The 22,269-nt window shown below is 48.1% G+C and overlaps 1 protein-coding gene across 2 annotated transcripts in view; it reads right to left on the reverse strand.

Annotated features, from left to right (window-relative positions):
- The window catches only part of LLGL1 (LLGL scribble cell polarity complex component 1), a 542,661-nt gene that overhangs the window by 128,315 nt on the left and 392,077 nt on the right, over positions 1 to 22,269 (reverse strand). For both annotated transcript variants that reach the window (XM_086940821.1, XM_086940820.1), the window contains exon 18: positions 1,809 to 2,073. In XM_086940821.1, coding sequence (XP_086796947.1) covers positions 1,809 to 2,073 — 265 coding nt within the window. The remainder of the gene's footprint in view (positions 1 to 1,808; positions 2,074 to 22,269) is intronic.

The following is a 22,269-nucleotide window of genomic DNA, read 5'->3' on the forward strand; positions in this document are numbered from 1 at the left end:
GTCTTCCTTTTTTAGTGGCCATCACCTTTTTCTGTTTGGGTATTGCTCCTAAGGTATGACCCACCGAATGAATGATACCTCCCTTCTCAGACAATGTTTGAGCACGGGTAGATACTCCATCGGATAAGTTTATCACTGGATCTTTTGTGTTTACCGTCTGTGTTTTAGTTCCATCAGCCCTGGTACTTAAAGAAACTGCAGTTGTATCACTGCATAGACTTATAGCAGCAGAGTCAGCGGTGGTATTGATATTTGCACTACCTTCCGGACTTTGACAGGACGATATTACCCAAGGAAGACCGTTTATTAAAAGCCGGATCTAGGGAGATGCGATGTTCGGTTAGGTCAATTTTGCGGGCTAAAACTGAGGCAGCTCTTATGATGAAGTTATCTAATGTTCCAGCCACAGAGCCTCCATATGTAGTACTTTTCCCTCTTCCTCAGTGGTCAGCCATTTCGGGTTGAAAAAGATATTGGTATGAGGTATAACTAAGAGTATTTATTTATTTATTTATTTAAATGCTTATAGAGCGCCAGAATTGAACCCAAGGGTTATCTCCGCGCTATGGCCGCAAGCACAGGTGACTGAATAGCAACAGTACTGGTGAACTGATGATGCGTAGTGAGGAGGTGGAAGGCTTATGAAGCAGTGAACAGATTGGTCTTTAGTGCTTTCCTGAATGTAAGGTGGTGGGAGATCTGTCTGAGGCTAAGGGGCAGATTGTTCCACAGAGAAGGCCCCACTGAGGAGAGGGCGCGGCCACCTTGTCTGGTCTTTTTAATGAAAGGAGAATTAAGCAGGAGCTGGTTGCTGGACCGTAGATCACGTTCCGGTCTGTAAGGATGAAATAGTTGGGCTAGTAAGTGCACTTACTGCAGTATGTGTCAATCCTCGATGTTAGGGGGGTGGCCCAGCCCAGCCTCTCAAGGGCTCAAACGGGCCCGCCCTTGGCCCGGGCTTCGCCCGGCGCAACCTGCGGTCGGTCCCGCGACGCAGGGGCTCTCCTCGATTTTAAGCGCCTCCGGGTGCGGTGTAGGCGGTGGCGGCTTCCGCCGCAAAGGCTCAAGGGGATTGTAGTCCCCCCTCTCCTCTCCCCTCTCCAAGCACGCTGCACTGATGGGAAAGTGCAGCAGTGGGAGGGAGACCGTCAGCAGGACACACGAAAGCACCAATAGTCCAGGTAATGCCCCAAATACTTTTTGCCTGAGAGCCCCGCTCCATCGGGGCTCTCCTCTATTTTAAGCGCCTCCGGGCGCGGTGTGGGCGGTGGCGGCTTCCGCCGCAAAGGCTCATGGGGATTGAAGTCCCCCCTCTCCTCTCCCCTCTCCGAGCACGCTGCGCTGATGGGAAAGTGCAGCAGCGGGAGGGAGGGAGACAGTCAGCAGGACACACGAAAGCACCAACAGTCCAGGTAATGCCCCAAATAATTTTTGCCTGAGAGCCCAGGCAATGCAAAAAGTTACTTTTAATCAAGTCTCGTTAGATGCAGAAGGATGTACTGCAACCATGTTGAAAGACAGAGTAATTTGAAGCCTGTCTCTCTGCTTTCCTGCTCATAGCGGGGTGTGCAGGAACCACATTTCCACTCCTTCACTAAGATTAGGACACCCAAATATCCCTTCTCTAGATTCCTTGGAGACAGCTTTGGCTACTTTAACACGCTACCGGCCCTTTCCACTCCATTAAGAATCCCCCTTTAAAGACTCCATGCCCCCCAAAAAATTGAGGACCCCAGCATTTTGAAGTAATTCAGCATGGATACACAAAAGTTCTGTTGTCTTCAGAACTGTAACTAAGGTCTGCTCACCTTGTCCGTGCTTCGTGAAAACACATGAGGCGATGCCACTGATGTCCTCTTTACGGATGCAGTCATAGCGCACTTGCGGCCTCAGGCCAGGGACGGTGAAAACGTGCATGTCTCCCAGATTGGTCAGGCAGGCCAGGCAGTTCTCGGAGTAGTCATCCGTGGCAGCACTCGTGAAGTTCACCAGGGCCACCTTTCGCACTCTACAGCCCTCATGAGCAGTCAGCTTGAATTTTGTTTTGGCGCTGACTTTAGGTAACGTGAACACCTAAGGACGGAGAGGGGAGAGAACAGATTAAAATGGGCAAAATGAACATCAGATTCACATGAACTGGTTTCCTGCAATGAAGGGTAGACAAGCAACATTAGACAGTTCCCCGGGCTATGACTGGCAAAAAAAACAAAAACGCAATCAAAATTCATAGATTTTATCAATCCCTGGGATTGAGGTTTTCTGGACTGGAAAAACACTGATCACTACAAGTACTTAAACATAGGGCTCTGCACCACTGGCATTTAATAGTTGATGAATTTGATGTACAGAAGCCTGAATGGCTGTCCCGCAGTGAAATTTGCACAATACATTCCAGAATCCCTTTAATAAACCAAATTTAGTTGCATTTACAAAAATTTCTTGCATGGCGCTAGATAAACGAATTCTTTGGACATGAATTGACCCTTCATGTAAAGGGAATGCCTTGTTAACTGCTTTGAAGATATGTATCAATTAAAGTGGCCCGTTTTATTTTAGTTTTCTCTCTCTCGTGATGTATGGTCCTTGCAGAGAGAAAAACAGCAGGAGCCGGACGCCTTCGAGTTAATTGACACATTTTATGGAGATGCACACCAGTAATTGCATTGAAAATATGCACATTTCCAAAGAAAGGGACTGTGTCATCTTTTGATTTGAAACTATAGTACCAGGCATGTTGGCCATACAGTGATGTAACGCAAGTGTACTGGCAGGGGCTTGTGCTAAATGCCTCAATTTTCCACACAATTCCATGTTTGGTTTTAAAAATCACTCAACAGAACGATAGCAACAACACTTGCACGGATTGTTAACTAGCACTTACACGATCTGCCATTAGCATGGCATGGCCGCATTTTGCAGAGAGCAGTTCTGAACTTCAAAATATTTCCATTACAGACCAGACCAGAATGCAATCTGCTTAAGTGCTTTAGTGCAGAGTGGTCAGTAGGGCGAGTATAACTGTTTCAATGAGTTGGAAGTTTAACTGCAGGGGAGACCAGAAATGTTCTGCGCTGCTTACATATTTCCTTGTGGTTGTAAAACGGTTCATTGTCAAAAGCATATATGTGTTCCAAGTAGATCCTTCAGTATCCACTTGTGTTGCGGACCAACAGAGTACGTTCACGTTTGCCAAGCACCGGTAAACACGGTGGGAGGCACTTGTTTCACAGAGTTAAATAAACAGTGGTGCACCACACTGAATGTCTACTCTGTGTGCTCCACCTATGCCCAAGCATTATCTCACGCCCTCATGCCTTTGCACAGCATCCCTCTCAAGTATTCGGTACAGAGTGTTGATGCCAAGCAGTCTCAGGGCTGGCACAAAGGGGAGGGAAAATGCTACTTACCCAGTATGCAGCTGGTCTTGGCATGTAGAGCTGTAGATTCACATGCTCTGCACAGCCTGTCATCTAATGATGGGTCCGGATGTTTGCACTTTGTTTTTCTTCGATTAAGTCTTTTCCAGTCACAAGGTAGGGGACTCTTCCTTTCGGTGATAGTGCGCATGGGCATCAACTCCATTATTAGATTGTTTCCCCGAGAGGGTGACAATGGAGTTAGTAATAGAAGTAGAAAGAGATGTCCATGACTATATGCATCTAAGTAAGATGTCACTGCAACAGGTATAGGCACCTGGAGGAGGCGTGTGGGTGCATGTGAACCCAGCTCTACATGCCAAGAACAGATGCATACTGAGTAAGTAACATTTTCTGTTCGAGGCATGTAAGCTGTAAATCACATGCTTTGCAATAACTGTACAACAGTGATCTCCCAAAGCGGTGGCTAACCTGTAGCTGTTGCACTCATTTGAAATAGTGTACGTAAAACTGCTTGGCCCACACTAGCTTGCCATCTTGCTAACACATCTACACAATAGTGTTTTGTAGACCATGTTGTAGCTTTGCAAATGTCATCTATGGGTATATATCCTAAAAATGCCATAGAAGCCCCTAGTTTGCATGTGGAGTGCACTCTAGGGGGAATTGTCAATGTTAGTTTTGCATAGCATGCTTGAATGCACTTGACTATCCACCGTGCAATACCTGATTTTGATATGGGATTGCCTTTATGTGGTGGAGCAAAAGCCACAAATAGTTGTTTCGTATTACAAAAAGGTTTTGTCCTTTTTATGTAGGAGAGTAACGCTCATTTCACATATACACGAGTGTGGAATTTATTAAAATATCTACTTGTCCATGGGGCAGGTTGCTTCCTGAATCTCCTTGTCCTGTAACACAATCCACTTGTCCCTTTGGTCCCAATGTGCGCGGCAACAAATTATGGCAGCAATCTCATTATAAAAGAGCTCTTATATAGCCTCTCTGATTATGCCAGGGCTCATACCATAGTAGTGTTTGAATACTAGCAATCCTTTTATGTTGCTACGTTTCCGCAGATCTACATAATGGGACTGAAGGTAGTGGTAAACAATAGTTCCAAGGTTGGAATGTCCTTTTTAGTCTCTGCACACCTACTAACTTGCATGTTTTAAGGGGTTTTAACAACTTTTCTCTAATCTTTTCCAATGCTGAGAAATGTTGGAAATTTGCTCTTGATAATGGCAGATGTAAACCTTCTTCCAGAGTTGGGAAAAAAGTGGTTGGAGGGAAAATAAACTTGCAAACACTCAGGTTTTCGCATGAGCAAATCTACACATGCATATTTGCTCATGCTAAAATGCAGTTCACAAATATTTTCTAGGAGTACTATTTCTTGCCCTAATGCTGTAAATTCTTGTGAATTCACGAAAGCCATGTAGCTGCCCTTAATGCAAGGACATATACCAAGGGGGCACTTTTGAGACTTTCTTTAATAATTGGGCTCCTAATTTAGTCTGGCGTTAACCATGACCTTTTGTGTTTATAAAAATTCTGTGACAGCATTCTGCTCTATCACAAGGAGCATATCGGCACACAAAGTAGCTGTGTTCATTGCCAGCAAGTAATGTGGCAGTGTGTGCATTTTGGAAACGAAAACCAATTTTTGCTTTTTCCAATGTTTTTTATAATGGTGAGGGTCCGGCAGCTCTCACATCAATAAGGTTTTACAAAAAACATGCCAAAACAAGTCACACGTTCCCAAAACTAAAAAGCAGACCACCATTTCAGACCTACTGGCTTTGCCAATGCTTGTTTATTTGTATGTTTCCCAAAATCTTATTGAAACTGGTTACACTGATTTTCTAATATGAATATTTTGGGGAAATGCTAGCCTGCATCAACACATGTTACTAAATGATGCTGCAAAGAAATGATACCTGAAATTTTACAGTAGTTTAGCAAAAAAAATGTTTTCCTACTTGTATTTTTTGGGAACAATTTATATTGAAAGCAAATAATCATTAATCTTGCTTTCAAGCTTCTGCAAATATTTGCATCTAATCAGAGAGCATTTTGGGAGCATTATGCATAGCCTCATATTGCTAAACTTTGAAATCGTGTGCCCACATTTTTATACTGGAACCACTGTCAGTAGTGCAGACAGAAGAAAACCAGTTACTTACCTGTAACTTTGGTTCCCCAGTATTGGTAACTTTCATAGATTCCCATGCTTTGTATCATTCCCCGTCGTCGGAATGGGAGCCTCGGTAAATAAAAAATACCATAGTAGTAAGCACAAAGTGAAAAAATAGGCCTAGGCCTCATCTCATTTTGTAGCTTATCCACCTCTTTGTAAAAGAGACCAAATTCTTGCAGTAGCCAATCAGAGCAGCCTCACCCCATAGAACCTTCCTGAGAGAGCCTCAGAGCCTCAGATTTTCTACCACACGTTGTGCAAGGGAGTCTCCATTGACCTCTGCTCAATTTTCTTCACTTCTAAGTATATTTCTACAACTTTTTGCCTGTTTTTCGTCATGTCTAACAGAGAAGAAAGCACTTTTTAGAGCCTGTGCTACTTGCTCTAAAAAGAGGTTGTTTGATGAAGACAAACACGAAGACTGCATATACTGCTTATATCCGGATCATAAGGCCACTGACTGCAAGATTTTCAGAACTTTCTCCACCAAGACCTTGAGGGACAGAGAAGGACGCCTGCTGACTTGGCTACAAAAAATGAAGGACCGCAAGAAAGTTCTGTCTTCAGACAGTGAGGGCTCCTCTTCGGTGGTGTCATCAAGAAAATCAAAGAAGAGGGGTAGGTCTCCCCCTACTACATCTGATGAGCCCCATGTCAAGGCCTTGCCCGGGACCTCTGATAGGTCTGATAGGCCTGCTTCCCTAAAATCTCCTCACGAGAGGCAGGGACAGCCTGAGGAGTCGCAACCTTCAAAAAAGGCTAAAAAGATAGTCCCTGTGACTTCACCACCCTCTGAAAAGGAAAGAGGGGTGAAAAAGCCTTCCACTGCACCTCAGGAAATTGTTTCTGACAAGAAACCGCGTTAGTCGACGGCAAAAACCACAGGTACGTCGACGAATCTTGTCAAGAAAGACTTTTCTCTAAAATTGGCCTCGTCGACGATGGCTACGACGACGGCATCTACACCGTCGACGATGTTTAAGACGCCTGATGCCTGTTGGTCGTCCACGAAAATGACTTTCTCCACGACGAGAGTCGCGTCGACGGCGATGACGACGACAACGTCGACGACGACGCCAATGACCATGATTCTGACGACCAGTTTGTCGACGGTTCCGTCGACGATCCAACCATCGTCGATGATGACCATCTCCCCGTCGACGATTTAGCCTTCGAGGACGAGCACAGTTTCTTCGTCAGCGCTTCCGTCGACAAAACAGTCTTTGAAGATTCAACCGTCGATGACGATTCCGTCGACGACAACGTCGTCGACTGGGAAACTTGCAATATCTCACAGAAAGAGACAGATAACACCAGAAATGACATCTCCACGGCGAGTTACGCAGTTGCCTCCTACCGTATTGCTTGCTGAGGACTCTGAGGAAGAGACTGATAGCAATTATGGGCCGGCTTATAGCCCATCTGACTTACAAGTCAGATGGGCTATAATACAAAGCATGGGAATCTATGAAAAGTTCCAATACTGGGGCAACTTACATTTACTGAGAGCGTTCAGCCTAATAACAAAGGCTCTCAATTAATGAACCATAAATACAAGTTTGAACAGCATTAACATAAGCACACAAACATTAACTTAACTGCAGGCAGTGCCCTTCCCGGATCCTTAATGTGGTACTGCAAACTGGCAGCCAGAGGGTTTGTGCTGCAGGGGGTTGGGCCTGCTTGCCGAATTCCACATCCCTGCATCTAAGGTGTGTAGAGCACATTCTGCAACAGAATCTGGTTGTGGGAAGAATACAGGCAACTCAACAGATTGGTTGATACAAAAGGCAGAAATGTCCTTTGATAGAAATTTAGGGTTGGTCCGAAGAACCACTTTGTTTTGGTCTACTTGTAAAAAATGGTTCTTCTATGGTTTGTGCCTGAATCTCACCCACTCTTCTTAGTGATGTGATAGCTATGAGGAAAGCTACAGTCCAAGTGAGAAATTTCAACTCACATCTGTGCAATGGCTCAAAAGGTGGACCCATCAGTCTGGTGAGGACAATGTTGAGATTCCACACTTGAGCAGGTGGAAGTCTTGGGGGAATGATTATTTTAAGTCCCTCCATAAATGCTTCAATGACAGGCACTCTGAAGAGAGACAAATGTTGTCTATTCTGAAGGTTTGCAGCTACTGCAGCAAGATGTAAGCGAATGGATGTGTACGCTAGGTTTGTACGCTGTAGATGTAATAAATAACATATATTTTGAACTGAGGCATCGAGCGGGTTGATTTGATTGTTATTACAGTATATATCAAATCACTTCCACTTTGCCGCACAGCAAGCTCTTGTGGTAGGACGTCTAGCCTCTATGATAATGTTCATGCAGTCTGGTGTGAGATTTAGGTAGCCAAACTCTAAGAATTCAGGTGCCAGATCGTAAAGTTGAGATCACTGGGATCTGGATGTCTTCTCTCGCCACGGCTCTGCGTGAGGATTTTGGGGGTAAGATGTAGTTTTTGGTGAGAACTACTGAGAGCTCTAACAGGGTGGTGAACCAGGATTGATGGGCCCATGTGGGAGCAACTAGGATTAGTGTCCAGGTCGCCTGTCTGAGTCTCCAAACCACTAATTGAATGTGAGAGGCGGAAAACCATTTGCAAATATCCCTGACCAATTCATCCATAGTGTATTGCCTCTGGACAATGGGTGTGGATACCTGGATGCGAAGCTTGGGCATTTTGCATTAGGGTGTGTGGTGAAAAGATCTATGTCTGGGAAGCCCCACATTTGAAAGAATGGGAGGAGAACTCTAGGGTGGAGTTCCCACTTGTGGATTTGTTGTCTTTGATGACTGAGCAGATCTGCAATTTGATGGTTTACTCCTGGGAGGTGTTCTGGGAGGAGGTACATTTTGTGATGTATACCCCACCTCCAGATGGTCTGTGCTAGTTGTGACAACTGGAGAGAGTGTGTCACCCCCTGTTTCTGTATGCAGTGCATTGCTGTCATGTTGTCTGTACGTATCAGGACAGCTTTGCCTACTAGATGAACTGGAAATGCTTTGAGCGCTAGACAAATCGTTAGCAGCTCTAGATCATTTATGTGAAGCTGCTTTTGCTACAAGCTCCACATGCCCTGAATTGTGTGCGTTTGGAGAGGAGCTCCCCAACAAGTGAACGATTTGTCTGTTATTAGCACTATCTCTGGAACAGTGTCGATAAAGTGTTGCCCTTTGAAAGGTTTTGTGGATTCCACCACTGCAGAGAGAGATGGGTGCAGCCGTCCCCCAACACTAGATCTGATAACTGTCCCCGAGCTTGGCTGCACTGACGTGCTAAGCATTCCTGAAGGGGACGCATTTGAAGTCTTGCGTAGAGGACTATTAGGATGCAAGACGCCATTATCCATAGTAATTGCATGAACACTCGAGCTGGCAATGAGTGTTGAGGCTGAAACAGAGAGGAGAGTCTGCATATTGCAGATTCAGGCCGGTTTGGGGTAGGCCAGCGCCTTATGTGCATCTATAGTGGCTCCCAAATACGCTTGCGTGTTGGATGCGTGTGGAGCAACTGTACTGTTTTGTGAGTGTGACGTAGGCGGCTTTGTTGCAAGCTGGCTTTTATGAGCCAGTCATCTAAGTATGGGAAGACTTAAATGTGCTGTCTTCGTAAATGAGCTGCGACTACTGCCAAGCATTTAGTGAAAACCCTGGGTGCGGTGGTTACTCCGAATGGGAGCACCTTGAATTGATAGTGCTGGTCCGCTACCATGAACCTGAGATATTTACGGTGAGCGAGGTGTATTGGGATATGGAAATAGGTGTCCTTTAAGTCCAGAGTGGACAGAAAGTTGCCTTGCTGAAGGAGCACTTGTTGGAGTGTCACCAAATGAAAGTGGTCCGCCTGAATGTATAGATTTAGTTCTCTGAGGTCTAGTATAGGCCTGAGAGCCGTCCTTTTTAAAAATTAAGTACAGAGAGAATACACTGGCCCCTTGATATTGTAATAGGACTGGTTCTATTGCTCCTTTTTCTAACAGAGAGAACTTCTTGCTTGAGAAGATTGAGATGTTCTTGTGAAATTGCGTGTGATCTTGGAAGAAGGTTTGGGGAAGTGTCTGTTAGTTCCAGACAGTAACCATATTGGATAATTTGTAGAACCCACTTGGCTGAGGTGACTGTATTCCAAACAGGAAGAAAATGGGAGAGACGTCCCTGGACAGGAGTGAAATGATCCGGGGTAGCAGAAGAAGTCACTTGTTTGCGGGAGTAGTGTGTGTTAAATTGCCTGTGCCTCTTCCCTTACCGTTTTTACCTCCAAATCCACCTCTAAAATAATCTCTTGGTGAGGGCGATTGGTTGTTGCCTTTGTAAGAGGAGTGATTCTCGGTGGAAATAGCTTTTGGAGCCACCCCTGTAAAAGGAGCGACAAATGGATCCCCTATCTGAAGGCAATTGTAAAGCCACCATGGACTTGGCGAACTCAGTGTCCTTCTTCATTTTTTCTAACCAAGTGTCCACTGTTGGACCGAAGAGGTGTTCTTTGTCAAATGGTTGGTTGAGAATAGAGGCTTGAACCTCCGGTTTGAATACTGAAATTCTCAACCAGGCATGCCTGCATAGCAGTATGCTGGTGTTCACTGAGTGGGCTGCTGTGTCTGCTGCGTCTAAGGCGCACCTGATGGAGGTATTGGTGATTAATTTACCCTCCTGAATAAGGTCATTAGCCTTTGATTTGTGTTCATCAGGCAGGAACTGCATTAGTTTAGCTAGCTCATCTTAATGATCATAGCGAGCTAACAATGATTGCGCATTAGCAATGCGCCAATGACTGGCCGCTTGTGATGCTACCCTTTTGCCTGAGGCATCAATTAATTTTGACTCCTTTTCAGGAGGAGGGGCCTCACCTGTAGTCTGAGTTAGCTCTCTTGCGAGTGTTGGAAACTACCAGAGAGTCTAAAGGCAGGTGACCTTTGATATACGCGAAGTCAGTAGGTGTTGTCTTATACTTTTTCTCCACCCTGGGTGTAATAATTCTTGCCCTCACTGGATCTTTAAAGATCTCATCTGCATGCTTAAGCATCCCTTTGAGCATTGGTAGTGTGTGAGTAGCATTCGGAGAGGAAATTAGGGTTTCGAATAAGAAATCCTCTTTATGTAGCTCCACCTCATGATAATGAGCAGCCCTGTTAAGTAGCTCAATATATCCTATGTTGTCGTCAGGTGGTGAGGGTTTAGAAGGATATAGATCCAGGACATTATCAGTGTTCAGATCAATGTCATAGTCTTCCCATGGGGCAGTATCCTGTGGCCTATCCTCATCCCCATCATCCTGTGGGTCAGGTGATGGTGGTGGTGAATTTGTGGGTGTGATGAGCAAATACGGATCAGTGGGCGGAAGAGGTGGAATGTAAGGTGGAGAAGGGTTAGTACCCACATTTTCTCTCTTTAGAGGAATGTGGTAATACTCCTGTAGGCCCAGCTTCCTCTTCTATGGTAATTTGGCATGAATATGCCCAGTGTCTGGATTTATTAGCAGTTCTTTTTGTTTCGGATCCGAAGGCGGCACGTCTGACCGAGGTTCTTCTGGTGGAGTCTTTATCTCTTTGAAAGTTTTGGCTCTGAACCCATCGGCTCTGAAGATTTACTCCTCTATAACAATGGAATGGTTACCATGACATGCTTCTGTTTCAAGGCCGAAGGTTTCGGCTCAGCACCAGCATGGGGCCAAGTTGAGCCAGAGCTGGAAGGCTTTTCCTTGTGTTGCGGCGCCAGGCCAGAGGGCGGCATGCAAACCTTTTTCTCAGTCCCGACCTTCGCCCGAAGGCAGAGAAGGGACCAGATTCTTTTTCTTCTTGTGTTGCTGGGGCAAGTGGGTTTCCGTACTCATGGTACGCTGACCCGGTGTAACTTGCTCCTCGTCTTCCATGTCAGAGTCGGCCTCGGACACTGAGATATGCTCTGCTTCTTCGGCTCCTTGAGCGTAGAATTCTTCTCTGTCCGAATCTTCACCGAAGATGTCCGGTGCGGAACCGCTCTGATGTTGTATTTCTTTACGTAGAGCCAGACTGTCACAGAGCTACTTCTTCGATCGAAACGATCGGCACGTGTCGCAGTCTTTTTCGGCGTGTTCCAGGGATAGGCAGAGGTTGCACACTTCGTGCAAGTTGGTGCACGGAAACTTAGCGCTGCACCCACGACAGAGCTTGAATTGAGTCCGTTCCATCGACTGCTAACTTACTTGGCACAGTTAGGCCCAACGGCCCGCTACGAGTTTTCCCGATCGAAGACCTCCGAGTCGAAACGATACGCGGAGAATGGGAAAACGCGATCGAGAAACAATACCGTCTAGGGTAGTGGATTGCGCGTCGAAGGGAACCCGAGAAACGGTACCGAACCGGAGTGCAGCAATTCACATCCGGACCCAACACTAGATGGCAGGCTATGCAAAGCATGTGATCTACAGCTCACATGCCTCGAACATTAAAGTTTTTCCAAACCAATCGCAAACAGTTTCTGACCAGCTCCAAAACAAGCAGGTCATATAAATGTGTGTTTGTGTTAAAATAGCAGCTTGTGTGTGGTATGCCAGAGGTGACGGAAGATGAGTGATTGTGCACAGGGAAATAAATTAAGAAAGTAGAACCAATGTAATAGAATAGATACAGATCAACCGGAGGAAATCATTCCCCAAAGACAGATTGGCCTTCTTTTGACTGCCACTTTGGAGTCAATCACACAGTAAGACAAATGACTTAATGCTGGATCCACACTATTAAAAGGTAGCAGTGGACACAATGTTGTTGCACAGCCGATATAGTAATACAGTGTCAAAATAAGGAGGCCAATGTAAGTAGAGTTGGGAGGTGCTAAGCCATCAGGCATGCTGCCATCAGGGTTCCAATTAGGGGTGGGCTAAAAATTTGGCTCCACTGGTGGAGTTAGTGGGTGTGTGTGTGGAGTTAGTGGGTGTGTGTGTGGAGTTAGGGGGAGTGTGCAGTTAGGGGGGTGGGTGTGTGTGGAGTTAGGGGGTGTGTGGAGTTAGGGGGGTGGGTGTGTGTGTGGGGTTAGGGGGGTGGGTGTGTGTGGGGTTAGGGGGGGTGGGTGTGTGTGGGGTTAGGGGGAGTGTGGAGTTAGGGGGGTGGAGTTAGGGGGGTGGGTGTGTGTGGAGTTAGGGGGTGTGGAGTTAGGGGGGTGTGTGTGGAGTTAGGGGGGTGTGTGTGGAGTTAGGGGGGTGTGCGTGTGGAGTTAGGGGGGTGTGCGTGTGGAGTTAGGGGGGGTGTGCGTGTGGAGTTAGGGGGGGGTGCGCGTGGAGTTAGGGGGGGTGCGCGTGGAGTTAGGGGGGGTGCGCGTGGAGTTAGGGGGGGGTGCGCGTGGAGTTAGGGGGTGTGCGCGTGGAGTTAGGGGGGGTGCGCGTGGAGTTAGGGGGGGTGCGCGTGGAGTTAGGGGGGTGCGCGTGGAGTTAGGGGGGTGCGCGTGGAGTTAGGGGGGGTGCGCGTGGAGTTAGGGGGGTGCGCGTGGAGTTAGGGGGGTGTGCGTGTGGAGTTAGGGGGGGTGGGCGTGTGGAGTTAGGGGGGGTGGGCGTGTGGAGTTAGGGGTGGGCGTGTGGAGTTAGGGGTGGGCGTGTGGAGTTAGGGGTGGGCGTGTGGAGTTAGGGGTGGGCGTGTGGAGTTAGGGGTGGGCGTGTGGAGTTAGGGGTGGGCGTGTGGAGTTAGGGGTGGTCGTGTGGAGTTAGGGGTGGGCGTGTGGAGGTAGGGGTGGGCGTGTGGAGTTAGGGGTGGGCGTGTGGAGTTAGGGGTGGGCGTGTGGAGTTAGGGGTGGGCGTGTGGAGTTAGGGGTGGGCGTGTGGAGTTAGGGGTGGGCGTGTGGAGTTAGGGGTGGGCGTGTGGAGTTAGGGGTGGGCGTGTGGAGTTAGGGGTGGGCGTGTGGAGTTAGGGGTGGGCGTGTGGAGTTAGGGGTGGGCGTGTGGAGTTAGGGGTGGGCGTGTGGAGTTAGGGGTGGGCGTGTGGAGTTAGGGGTGGGCGTGTGGAGTTAGGGGTGGGCGTGTGGAGTTAGGGGTGGGCGTGTGGAGTTAGGGGTGGGCGTGTGGAGTTAGGGGTGGGCGTGTGGAGTTAGGGGTGGGCGTGTGGAGTTAGGGGTGGGCGTGTGGAGTTAGGGGTGGGCGTGTGGAGTTAGGGGTGGGCGTGTGGAGTTAGGGGTGGGCGTGTGGAGTTAGGGGTGGGCGTGTGGAGTTAGGGGTGGGCGTGTGGAGTTAGGGGTGGGCGTGTGGAGTTAGGGGTGGGCGTGTGGAGTTAGGGGTGGGCGTGTGGAGTTAGGGGTGGGCGTGTGGAGTTAGGGGTGGGCGTGTGGAGTTAGGGGTGGGCGTGTGGAGTTAGGGGTGGGCGTGTGGAGTTAGGGGTGGGCGTGTGGAGTTAGGGGTGGGCGTGTGGAGTTAGGGGTGGGCGTGTGGAGTTAGGGGTGGGTGTGTGGAGTTAGGGGTGGGTGTGTGGAGTTAGGGGTGGGTGTGTGGAGTTAGGGGTGTGTGTGTTTAGTTAGGGGTGGGTGGGTGTGTTTAGTTAGGGGTGGGTGTGTGTTTAGTTAGGGGTGGGTGTGTGTTTAGTTAGGGGTGGGTGTGTGTTTAGTTAGGGGTGGGTGTGTGTGTTTAGTTAGGGGTGGGTGTGTGTGTTTAGTTAGGGGTGGGGGTGTGTGTTTAGTTAGGGGTGGGGGTGTGTGTTTAGTTAGGGGTGGGGGTGTGTGTTTAGTTAGGGGTGGGGGTGTGTGTTTAGTTAGGGGTGGGGGTGTGTGTTTAGTTAGGGGTGGGGGTGTGTGTTTAGTTAGGGGTGGGTGTGTGTGTTTAGTTAGGGGTGGGTGTGTGTGTTTAGTTAGGGGTGGGTGTGTATGTTTAGTTAGGGGTGGGTGTGCGTGTAGTTAGATGGTGTGTGTGTGTGTAGTTATTTTATTTTGAAGGTTTTATATAGCGCGACCAAGACTCTTGCGAGTATCAGAGCGCTTTACAAGTTATAAGTAGAAGGCAAGATATAGTATACAGAGATCTATGTGAGGATGTCATACAAAGCTCTTAATCTAAAGAAAACAATTCAAAGCTAGCGAAAAAAAAGAAGTATGAATATAGAGCACAGGAACATAGCAAATAATAAAATACAGTAAATAGTCATAGAGTTCATGTGAATTTAGCCATGAGGATCGCTTTCACTTCTTTTTTGAAGGAGGCCGTGGAAGGGTTCATTCTTGTTTCAATGGGCAAAGCGTTCCATATTGTTGGTGCCATACCAGAAAAGGACCGGTTATAAGTTTTTTTCTTGGCAAATCGTTGTGGTTTTAGAAGAAGAGTCTTGGCACTCCTGGGGGCTCTGATGCCCGCAGAGAGCACCAGTTTCTGAGCTAGGTAGTGCAGGGCGTTGTGGTAGAGGGTCTTGTTCGTCATGCAAGCCATTTTAGATGAATTCTGGCTTCAAACGGTAGCCAGTGGAGGGCTCATGTCTGGGGATATGTGAGAGTTTCTCTTAGAACCTGTGATGAGGCTTGCAGCTGAGTTGATCGTGGCTCTTAGTGAGGCTGTCGATGACTTTGGGAGGCCGCATAAGGTTACTGCCCCATATTCCACACGGGGGATTACTAGGGCTTGAACTGCTGGTTTGAAATCGTAGGCGGGCAGAAAGGGTTTCAATTTTCGCAGGGTCTTGTGTGTGTAGTTAAGGGTGCGTGTGTGTAGTTAGGGGTGCGTGTGTGTGTAGTTAGGGGCGAGTGTGTGTGTGTAGTTAGGGGCGAGTGTGTGTGTAGTTAGGGGCGAGTGTGTGTGTAGTTAGGGGCGAGTGTGTGTGTAGTTAGGGGCGAGTGTGTGTGTAGTTAGGGGCGAGAGTGTGTGTAGTTAGGGGCGAGAGTGTGTGTAGTTAGGGGCGAGAGTGTGTGTAGTTAGGGGCGAGAGTGTGTGTAGTTAGGGGCGAGAGTGTGTGTAGTTAGGGGCGAGAGTGTGTGTAGTTAGGGGCGAGAGTGTGTGTAGTTAGGGGCGAGAGTGTGTGTAGTTAGGGGCGAGAGTGTGTGTAGTTAGGGGCGAGAGTGTGTGTAGTTGGGGGCGAGTGTGTGTAGTTTGGGGCGAGTGTGTGTAGTTTGGGGCGAGTGTGTGTAGTTTGGGGCGAGTGTGTGTAGTTTGGGGCGAGTGTGTGTAGTTTGGGGCGAGTGTGTGTAGTTTGGGGCGAGTGTGTGTAGTTTGGGGCGAGTGTGTGTGTAGTTTGGGGCGAGTGTGTGTAGTTTAGGGCGAGTGTGTGTAGTTTAGGGCGAGTGTGTGTAGTTTGGGGCGAGTGTGTGTAGTTTGGGGCGAGTGTGTGTAGTTTGGGGCGAGTGTGTGTAGTTTGGGGCGAGTGTGTGTAGTTTGGGGCGAGTGTGTGTAGTTTGGGGCGAGTGTGTGTAGTTTGGGGCGAGTGTGTGTAGTTTGGGGCGAGTGTGTGTAGTTTGGGGCGAGTGTGTGTAGTTTGGGGTGAGTGTGTGTAGTTTGGGGGGGTGTGGAGGGGTGTGGATGGGTGTGTGTGTGTGTGTGTGTGTGTGTGTGGTGCGTGGACAGAGTCTCTTACAATGTGAATTCTTCAAAACATACCTGTTTGGGACCGATCACCACAGGAACTTGACATAGGCCTATATGAACAGTGATCACAATTTTAACACGAAATAGCGAAAAACTGAACTCAGGACGAGAATCCACAGAGGCTGTTGGAAATGGCAATTTCCAGCAGTATGAAAAGCTGCTCTTGGGTCACACAGTGCGGTAACCCTTCTTAGTTTTCAACTTGCTATGGTCTTGGCTCAAGAGAGCTTCATGCACAGAGGAAAATGAAATATAAACCCCTTCCATACGATTATCTCATATCCGAGTCAAGAGCCCCACTTCAAGGCATGCACACTGATGGAGAATTATGTGGTTGGCATATAGAAGAATGATTGATTGTTTATAGTCAAGCACTCTCTGATGACCTACTTAAAACACAGTTTCACAGGGTGTTGGAGGTAATTACCTTCAATGGTATGTTCTACTGCTGAACGTGTTGGGCATTGGACCAATACAATAGACATGTAGCTTCATACACAGTAAATGGCTCCAGAGTACAACAGCAATATGGAGCCCTAGACATGGCAGAAACTGCTATACAAATACATATAACAAAGGTACATTTGTGCAGGATATTGCATAAATAGAATATGGTATGTATGGTATGAAAAGAATGGTAGAAGTAATCCAGATGACATCCACCAGGAGCAAGTACTCGAAAAAGTCAAACGAGATTGCCTTGAAGGATGTAGTGTTGCCCATTCAAAAGGTGAGCATAAACATGGACAGTTGTTGGCCTGCTGCAGAGACATGGAAGGACCAAGTGGGGTTGTGCCCGTAGGGGGGGAAATTCGTAGGCAATGTCTACTTGTGAATCAAGTATTTATGGAGGCAGGACACCATGTAAGGCAGTAGCAAACACTAAGACTGTCTACGTCCTTTCTTGTAACATCTAGCAACCAGATAACTGCAGCATCAACTTCTTTTGGTGGTGCGCATAATGGCATTAGACCACCTTTCAGCCCCTTACCATCGCTTCAGAGTCTTCTACAATCCATCAATGCAGTAACACATTCTTGCCCAAAGACCTACAGAACCTGATGAACAGTTTCCACGGAGAGCCCATACTGTGCCCACACAGAACATCAGAATTCACCATATGACATCAGAATCTCTTATTACTAGGTTACTAGGTTCACATGCTTAGTTATCCATTGTATCACTCTCACTGGCATCAGTTGAGTCGCCAAAACAGGTTCTAGAAAAAAATGCTTTTACACCTCATACTCAAAGCAGATCATTTATCCATTCAGAAACTGCAAATTTTGTTTCTAATAAGGCGCACCATTTTCACACTGCTAAAACAACATGTAGCACTACCCCTTCCTGAGCCCTCTCAATTTTGCAAACCAACCATATGAATTATTTCAAGTAGAAAATGAGAAGGAGGATGTGGAAGAGGTGGTGGAGGAGTGCAGACATGTCACTTTTCTTTATATTTTTCCTGGCACCCACCACTTCTGGCAAAAAGAAGCCCTACAACTCTCCAAAAACTTCTTTGAAATAACCCCTGCTCCAGATTTATGACAGACCATCCAGATTGGCAGCACAAATCTGACCAAAGAAGGGGGCTCCCCACTCTAGATATCCTGTCCGACTCCATGGACTATTTGTCCTGTACCAAGACTCCCCACCACCGTTAAAGAAAGCAGGAAACATGTTCCAAAGTGCACAGCTACTAGCTCAGGAGACAATGAAATACTGCAAGATACACACCGACCATCCACCGGAATTAAGTGGTCACAGTTGTCAAGTCAAATTAGAGGCAACTTTAATCCACTTACTTTGGAGTGGCATCTCAAAGTTGTTCCTTTACTTCTACACAACAAATCTTATGGGTTGTCACAGAAGGCACCTGTGAGAAGTTGGCCCGATATGCAGCGTTCGCTATTCTAGCGACCACTATGTATCGTTCCAAACGACCCCTATGGTGATTGGTTGTAAGTCAACCTTAGACCAGCTATCCTAGTAGCGTGGATACGAGCAGTCTTCGGGTTAAACTCTAGAGGGCGTGTTAAGCCAGCTGTAATACCATCACATACACCTTGAACACCAAGTGAAAGGACACCACACAAGTGTTATGAAAATAAACCGTATATTTATTAGAATCACAACAGCCCTGTACTCTTTATGAGGACAGGGTACTAAGCACAGAACAAAAAGCTCTTAGAAAATACTTCAAGTGCACAATTTAAAACAAGTGCCCGAGGGCACGGAAAGTTTAGTGGTCTTGGGCGGACCCGATAAGGCAGGTCGGAAGCGAGGGACTCGGGACCCTAGAGTAAGGAGGCTATGCAGGCACCAAAATGCCGAAGTTACCTAGTCACGAGGGCTGCGGCTGCACAAGTCTTACAGGCGTCGGGGGTCTTCGCTGACGAGCCAGGAGCCGGAAGAAAAGGAGTTGCTGGCCGGCGACCAGTGATGAATAGTTCGTAGAGATCCAAGCCTGGATCAGTGAGTGTTGATACCTGAAAGCAGAGGGGACCAAGTTCGTACTACTAGCCAGTAGTCAGAGGGTACCAGGAAGGCACCGGTTGGCCGTCACCTCGACTAGGTGAGTGGGCGACGCTAGGCTCTGCAGTCTCACGGACCAGGAGGCGTTGTCGGCGACCAGGATGGAGGTGCGAGCTGTCCCACGAAGGTTGATGCTGTCGGCGTCGCTGGGCCCAGGATTGGGGCAACAAGCCTTGGCAGATTTCAGGGCCACGTGGTGGGCCTAAAATGGCGTCTTGAGTGGACCAGGAGGGTCCGGGGTGCTCCTCTCGAAAAAGGGAGCCAGGGCTGATCTGGAGCAACCAGACCAGCAGCGTTGGTTGTCGGATGTCGTCAAAGAAGGGCACAAGCCAGCGGCTAGTGACCAGACAAAGTGCTGAGCAGCGGGCAGAAGGGCCCAACGCAGATCGTGGAGATGCTGGGAGACTGCACTTCGGTGCTGGAGCTACTCAGGGTCGGGGCTTCTCGGACCCCAGAGCACTCACCAGAGAATTGCTTCGATGGTCGTGCTGATTAAGAAAGCGTGCAGGTTTTGATGATGGCCGGTCCCTCGAGGTCTCGTCGCACCCACAGATCTCAGCTGAGCTGACGACGTGGGTAGAGGTCAGAGGTGCCAGGGAAGCCGGTTCTCGTCGAGCTGGGCCGTCGGTTCCTTGAGGAAGGACTTGCAGCAAACCGCAGAGTTCTTAGATGGTGCCCGCTGATGCAGGGTGACTACTCCTTAGCCACAAGGGAGAAATCTTGGGAAGAGTCTCGAATGTCCTTTCGTAGAAAGTAGTTCTTGATTCAAAGATGATCTAATTTGGAAGGGTCCCCGCTCCGGCATTTATCCTAAAGAAAGGGGTGGGTACATGACTAGGTCCTGCCCTAAGGGTGGGACCAGGAAGGGGGGTAGTTACACCCCTCTCCTCCTGCTGGACTTTCCCCAGGTCAGGGGCTGCGCGCCCCTGGAACTGGTTCTAGCCGGCAGATGCTTAGTGAGCACCGGGGTGCCACTCCGCAGTCACCTTCTCGCAAAGCCCTACCTACCCAGAATACACAAACCCTGTCTGGGACGTTGCGAACACCGCCCTTGACAGGAAACCCTTTGTCCAAGCTCTCCTCGCTGGAAGGACTCCCAGCAGCAGGAGGTCAGACTCGTGTCTGTGGTGGCAGCGTCCATTTTGTGGAGCTGAGGCTTCGTTTAACTTTAACCGGGGTTCACAGTTACGTACATGTCGTGTCCCTCTAGAAGGGTGGAATGCTAACCTAGTCGCCAGAATTGGTGAGGGTGCAGCATCCCGATTCGTATGACACCTTACTCGACATGTCTTGATAACGCGATACCGAAGTTACCGATATGATATGCGTTATCATGGAACAGCCATTGGGTCTTGGTTCCGCAAGCTGCAACCGGGCTCGGCTCGTGCCAGAGCCCAATTCACACGGTTCCATGCACTCTGCCTTCAGGATTCTCAAGGCCTGCCATAGGAGTGACTGATAGGAACTCGGGTGTCCATTTTAAGGTTAGGTATAGGGATACTATACCTACAGCAACGGGCGAGGACGCCACGTCGCCCCAGCTGTCGTGCAGCCAGTTGTGTCAGATTTAGATGGCCATCCAGGGGTGGCATAATACATGCTTCAGCCCCTGGTAGGCCCTGGGTACACCGATGCCCTGAGTTACAGGGTCTGACAGGGTGGCTCAGTTCCAATTGGGTAATGCACCTAAGGTACACATCAATTTAGTGAGAGAACAGCTAGGCTGTGGGTCTGATTGGCAGGCCCACAGCCCGAGGAAGTCGTAAACCAGTGAAACAAAAGCAAAAAGTCCGGGCGATCATAGGATTGCAGACCCTACTCTCCTACAGCACCTTCCATGAAAGAACAAGCATTTGCAATGCAATAGGTCTCGCAGCATTAAAGTTTGAGTTATTGGCATTGTATATGACAATGTGTTGCATTAATTTTTTTAGCAAAGTCTGTATTGTTGTATAAAGATGATTTGCAAGATGATAGCTGTTGCAAAATATTAAGCAATGTTGGCAATAATATTATATTATAATAATATTGTAAGTTACTGTTGTAGTTATAAGCATTTTGGTAGCTCATAGATGGAGTGTGGGGCGAGGGATGGAGTGTGGGGCGAGGGATGGAGTGTGGGGCGAGGGATGGAGTGTGGGGCGAGGGATGGAGTGTGGGGCGAGGGATGGAGTGTGGGGCGAGGGATGGAGTGTGGGGCGAGGGATGGAGTGTGGGGCGAGGGATGGAGTGTGGGGCGAGACTGTCCCATTGTTCGGGTGCTCGAGGCGAGTTTGGGGATGGGGAGCAAGATTCTGTCCTGCTAGAGAAGACGGCGCCCGACTCCGACTGAGGTTGTCCCGGCCTCGGACTGAGATAGACGGGTGTAGTGAGGCCCCCCTGTTATAGCGCCACCACCGCAACCCGCACTCCCTTGCAGCAACCCCTTTAATAAAGCATCAATGCATTCCTCGCAGTAACGGAATTACTCGTGTCGCAACCCCAGGTCCCTGAATAGAGCAGCCCCCACCGCAGAGCAGAATGGCAAATTCCAGTTCGCAACCACAATGTTTCTTTATGGAATTTGTAAAGTTGTTCCTAAATGTAAAGTTAGTAGGTAATTCTAGGAGAGATCCACAATATCACTTTTTAAAAGTTTTCAGCTAATGTATAAATATGCACACACAGAGTTTAACAGCTAAAACCAGGACATATGTGCGGCATTATATGCATGGTACATATGAATCTTGACAAACTTGAAAACTGTCCCTTTAAAACCATGTAATCCAAAAACGTGAGGTCGACAGACATCAGTGTGTAATATGTAGAAGCCTCATATACCCTCAGTTTCAGCTATTAAGCAATTAAAACTCAGTCAACCCGTTCATACAAGAAAGGAGGTGGGTGTAAAAGTTCCACACTGTAACAGGGTGTGGTGAAGTCGCTCACAAGGCAGGAAATAGTCTACATTTTTTATTAAAAGTGGCACGCTGCCATTCTTCCATGATTCTCACTCATAAATCCATGGCAGAAGGTGTGAGCCTCAGAAAATACATCTGCACTGGACACTTTTATGGATGAAGAAGAACTGCTGCGCTTGTGTTAAAGAACTGGATGAAGAAGAAACAAACTGTCTCAAAAAGCAGGCCGAGGAAAGGGAAACAACAAGCATTTCTGCCGAGACTGCCGCAATGTTTAACAAACAGTAACTTCGCTAATAACCGGCCAGCTTGCGTGTATGGCCGCAGTGTACAAATGAAAAGCTAATAATAACAACACTGAGCGCACCCCTAGCCAGCATGCGTGTTTGCCTACTGATGTGTGAAGCAACGCCGCTGCTCCACCGTGCTGTCCTCAAACTATTACGTAGGTTCAACCATGCTGTTTTTGAAGCCTTCACCTGCAGCCGTGGTGGCGTTTCAAGAACAAATGCCTCTAAATATAACACATTGGTGCAGGTCGTTGCCTCCAGCACTGATGTCCAAATGAATTTTCAACTTGTGAAAAAATACGCAAGCAACTCGCTCAAAGCCAGCCTGTTTATCGGTGCCGCGCGCCCCTCTGCAGACTCCCCCTGCTTCCCGCTGCCCTTCCCACGCACGCCGACTGAAAACGAAACCTAAAGCCTACCAAACACAGTCACGTGAACTGTT

This window comes from Lissotriton vulgaris, chromosome 10 (assembly GCF_964263255.1).
Source record: "Lissotriton vulgaris chromosome 10, aLisVul1.2, whole genome shotgun sequence".
Lineage (NCBI taxonomy): Eukaryota > Metazoa > Chordata > Amphibia > Caudata > Salamandridae > Lissotriton > Lissotriton vulgaris.